Genomic DNA, 4,444 nt, shown 5'->3' on the forward strand with positions numbered 1-4,444 from the left:
ATATATACCTGTTTGAGAGAGTGTGTGTGTATATATATATATATATATATACCTGTTTGAGTCTCTGTGTGTATACACATATACATATATATATATACACACACACTTGTGTGCAGTGTACGTGTTTGATAGATGTAGATTTCAATCTTACGGAACAGTAAAAGAATTTCGTTTAGAGATAGCATATAATAATAATAATAATAATTAATAATAAAATGCCATTTAAAAGAAGGTAAAAAGAACAGTAAAAAAGCTGAATGGAAAAAGGAAAAAAAAATGAGAAAATTTTCTGCAGCGTCAGAAGCATGTCTGAGAGTGGATGGATGTAATTGTGGAAGAAGAAACGGTGGACGAAGGGGAAATATTCCTTCGTCGGTTGCCGAAAACGATTTTCCGTAGAAATTTTCTGTTTAGAAACCAAACAAGAAAAGGAAATTAGTTGAAATTCTATTTACCAGACCATCGTACTTTCGATCACCATTTTGTCGGATTTTTTTTTTTGTTTAAAATAATAGTCCTGCTCTAAATATTTCGGGTCATATGATACATTAATATATTTACGAGCAATGGAAAAAAACAAAACTGGAGAAACATTTTTTTGGTTATTTGTATAAAACACTTAATGAAGTATTCGGCAAATTTAAGTAAAGATTAAATTATTTAATTGTAACTTTTGTCTTTCATCGTGTGTCTCATTTCCTTTCACTGCTGAACGTGCAACAGTGAATTGTAAACTTCCGCTATAAAATGCTGCCGTGTTAACACCGGTAAGTTTCGTTTTTAAATAATTATCTTTTTTAAATGACACAAGTCATCAAATATATATAAGATTAGAAACGAGACTGTATGAGGTTTACACCTTTCTCATATACATTTGATGACATAAATAAAAGGAATTAGCTTTAATAGGTTTTTTATGATACAGGTAGTCTTCAATGATTTATTGAATAAATATGTGGCAACTCTTTTATAGAATATGTCCTTCTGCGTAGTTGCCTTCAAACGATTTCAGATTGGAAAATTGAATATAATAATAATCCTTTCTTAACCTCATCAACGTGAACTGCTTTTGTTCCGTATATTCAGTAAACAAATCTGATATCGATCGATTTGTTTACAATCGCTCCTGGATTGCAGACGATTCATGTCCTTTATATCGATTTGAAAATCTGATTACCATTTAAAACCACTGAAATAACCAAATTCTATTTACTAATTAACATATCTCCTCACAGAAATTTTTATTGGTTGTTTTAAATGTCACATTCTAGAATGAGCTGAAGAATATTAACCATTCTGGATGGTAACGTCCGACCCATTCGGAAGAGCTGATATTGTGGAAGTCGGGAGAAAAAATGATTTTACAGTCAATGTTGTTGTATATTGATAATCACTATTGAGAAGAAAGAATTCCAGGTAATTGATAATTCACAAAAAAAAAAGAAAGAAAAGAAAAGAAACTTAAGCTCTCAAGAATCTGGGGAAAAAACAGTTTATTTTTGGAATTTAACCAAAGAAGGGGAAGGATTTTCCATCGTCATCATCGTTTAACGTCCTCCTTCTATGCTGGTATGGGTTGGACGGTTTGACAGGAGCTGGCCAGGCAGGAACCTGCACCATGCCTCTGTGTCTGTTTGGGAAAGCAGGATGTAGTTTGGTTTGTTGGGGTTGGGTGTGTGAAAATTTTATTGTTACGTGTAGATGAACACAACGCCTCTAGAACTCAGGTTTGCTGATGTGGGTGGGTCTTCTCAAAAACCTTATATCACCAGACATCTCAGTCCATTGTCATTTCCTTCTGTGAGGTCCAACATCCTGAGATCGGTCCTCACCACTTCATCCCATGACTTCCTGGGTCTCCACCAATCCAGCATCTGATGACACTATCCAGCGGCATTGACCTGCCTCTCCAGGTGCACAGTCACAAACCTACCGATTTGTCGGCTTTGATTTTGGCCTCTGCAACCAACTCGCATTCCTTTACTATGGAGTTGACTGTCTCGACTTTGGAGGCATCCGACACCATGATGGTGACATCGTCCATGTATGCTGATGCAGGTAAAATGTATCCCAGTAGTCATAGGTGCATTGGGAACTATTCCTAAAGATCTGAACAGATGGAGAGAGGAAATAGGCATAAAACCCAGTTTAATACAGCTCCAGAAAACTGTGTTATTAGGGACAGCCAGGATACTTAGGAAGGTTCTTGGCATCTAAGGTTACTTGTTGTAGCCCGATAGGAGGGTTTTTGGCATCTAAAAATGTTAGGGTTCTTTTCTTTTCCAACAGTCTAATTTGTTGAGTGTATATGAAAATAATGATAAGTAAGCCTTAAATTTGTGCTTGTTAACTTTGTATATTTAACATATTTGCTTTCTATTTTTTTTAAGTGTAAAACTAAATATATAAATGTCAGGATGTCTGAAGTTTGGGCTTGTGGTTTTAATGGATTTTCGCAACTGACTGCTGATTCCATAGAATCAAAGATAAAAACTCTTCAAGCAATTCATTTAGGTCTTGAAGATAAAGAAAAACTTACTGAATGTGAAATATCCTGGTCTTTTATTGCTTGGCTCACAGGTAAGCATCTCATTCCTATTTGCTTTAGTCAATGGTTCTCATAAAACTCAACCTGCTAGAAATAGCAACCAAATCACACCATATTGTTTTAATTCTTTGACTGTGAAATTAAATTGCATGGTTATTCCAATAACAATGTTAAATGTCTATCAAATACTTTATTTTCAAAATTAATTGACATAATGGCTGTGTATATATAACAGAATTATGGTAACAAATGGGTCTAACTGGCCATTTTGGTCCTACTAATTGAAGATATATATTTCTATATTTCTAGACCAGCACCGATTGATAACATGTGGCTTCAGTCCTGATAAACTTGATTCCAGTGTTAATAAGCCTACTTCACAAGCCACAACCATTTCTGTGTTGTCATCACATCTCATCATAATGGATTCCAATTCAACTCTACAAGAATGGCGGCATGGCCGCTTTATGCAGGTTTCATTGAAAGGTGTGGAAAACTTCAAACCTAAGCAATTCCATAGTAAAGAAATGAATTGTGTTGCAATCAGTGGTATGTGCTAAATATTCTTTCTAAAAATATTCCTTATTTTGTTTCTGAACTATGTTGCTTTATTGAACCAAGTTCACTTATTCTATCTCAGGATTGGTACAGTTGTTGCCTTTTCTAAATGGGTGTGAAGCCTAACATTTTTACGGGGGTTGCTGGAAAGTTCCTGGCTCCAAGGGCATTGCAAAAGGCCTGGTTGGAGGCCCAACCTTCTGAGTTTCTTTACAGGGCTTAGAAAAACTGAAAACTCACTGCAATAGGTGTGTGAATCTGAGAGCATGCCTACATCCCCTACTCCATCACTGTTACCTTCCCAGAAGATTTTATACCTATGTACCTTGCCTGTGAGGACCCTGACTGAAGCTCCTCGCCACCTTACCTCTTGTATGCAGCATACATCAATTCGTCTCCGTTCAAGCATCTCTAAAATCTCACTAGACCTAGCATTCAATGTGCCTACATTGACAGTGCCAACTCTAAAAACTGATACAGTTCTATATTTAAGAGATGAGGAATTATGTACATTATTTACAATTGTAAATAATGTAAATAATGTTCTAAAAACTGGGAAAGGAATGTGGGAAGAGGCATGGGAAGGAGAGATGTTATTTGCTGTAGCCCATCCAAGACAAAACAATGTATATGATAACACTTCCAATCAGTTAAGATGAGAAGCTATGGGAGTCACTGCCTGGTCCTGCAGCAGGGCATTTATTATTATTATTCTTATTATTGTTATTATTATTAATGAGGTACCTCACCACCTTCTGCTCTGTTGTTTGTTTTTTTAAGTGAAAGGTTATTGTTTATTTTGCAGAAGAGAATATTCCAGTTGAAATTAGTCCGGTTTACCATCAGTCATCCATAGAATACATCTGCAAACCTCTTCCACTGGGGTGTGCCATCAGATCTGTGGCATGTGGGGTGGATCATGTATTAATGCTATCTGACTTTGGTTCTGTTTTTTCCTATGGATCAGGAAGGTTTGTTGATTGTATACTTCATTCCTGTCATACTTACTGTGTTCTATGTTGTCTATCATTTGTATTTAGAGTACATACTCTATTAGTGGGGTATACACACACAAAAACATATAAATATATTTATATAATTATATGTATTTCTTCTATCTTAATGAATAAAAATTCTTTGGATAGAATAAATGGGTTAATAGAAACCAATGTAGCAAAGAATACAAAATAACTGTGGTGTAGTTCCTGTTTTTAAGGCAGGAACTCCTTGAAATTTTGGGTATTTGAGTATATTTAAAAATTTAAGGAATGGAGAAAATGCATGTTATAATTGCATACTTTATTCCTACATATATATATATATATATATATATATATA

General features: G+C 35.0%; 2 protein-coding genes across 3 annotated transcripts in view; one reads left to right on the top strand and one right to left on the bottom strand.

The window, feature by feature from the left end:
- The window catches only part of LOC106877121 (26S proteasome non-ATPase regulatory subunit 4), a 12,999-nt gene extending 12,427 nt beyond the window's left edge, over window positions 1-572 (bottom strand). Inside the window, exon 1 of the mRNA XM_014925917.2 lies at window positions 456-572. Within this exon, the coding sequence (XP_014781403.1) occupies window positions 456-481 (26 nt within the window). The 5' untranslated portion in view covers window positions 482-572. The remainder of the gene's footprint in view (window positions 1-455) is intronic.
- A 90-nt stretch (window positions 573-662) lies between these two features.
- Window positions 663-4,444, top strand: part of LOC106877122 (RCC1 domain-containing protein 1) — a 7,383-nt gene continuing 3,601 nt past the window's right edge. The window contains exons 1-5 of one of the 2 annotated variants that reach the window (XM_014925918.2): window positions 663-767; window positions 1,272-1,416; window positions 2,391-2,580; window positions 2,858-3,097; window positions 3,912-4,077. In XM_014925918.2, coding sequence (XP_014781404.1) covers window positions 2,418-2,580; window positions 2,858-3,097; window positions 3,912-4,077 — 569 coding nt within the window. In that variant the 5' untranslated portion in view covers window positions 663-767; window positions 1,272-1,416; window positions 2,391-2,417. The remainder of the gene's footprint in view (window positions 768-1,271; window positions 1,417-2,390; window positions 2,581-2,857; window positions 3,098-3,911; window positions 4,078-4,444) is intronic. The other variant, XM_014925919.2, reaches the window with a different exon arrangement.

This window comes from Octopus bimaculoides, chromosome 22 (genome assembly GCF_001194135.2).
Source record: "Octopus bimaculoides isolate UCB-OBI-ISO-001 chromosome 22, ASM119413v2, whole genome shotgun sequence".
Lineage (NCBI taxonomy): Eukaryota > Metazoa > Mollusca > Cephalopoda > Octopoda > Octopodidae > Octopus > Octopus bimaculoides.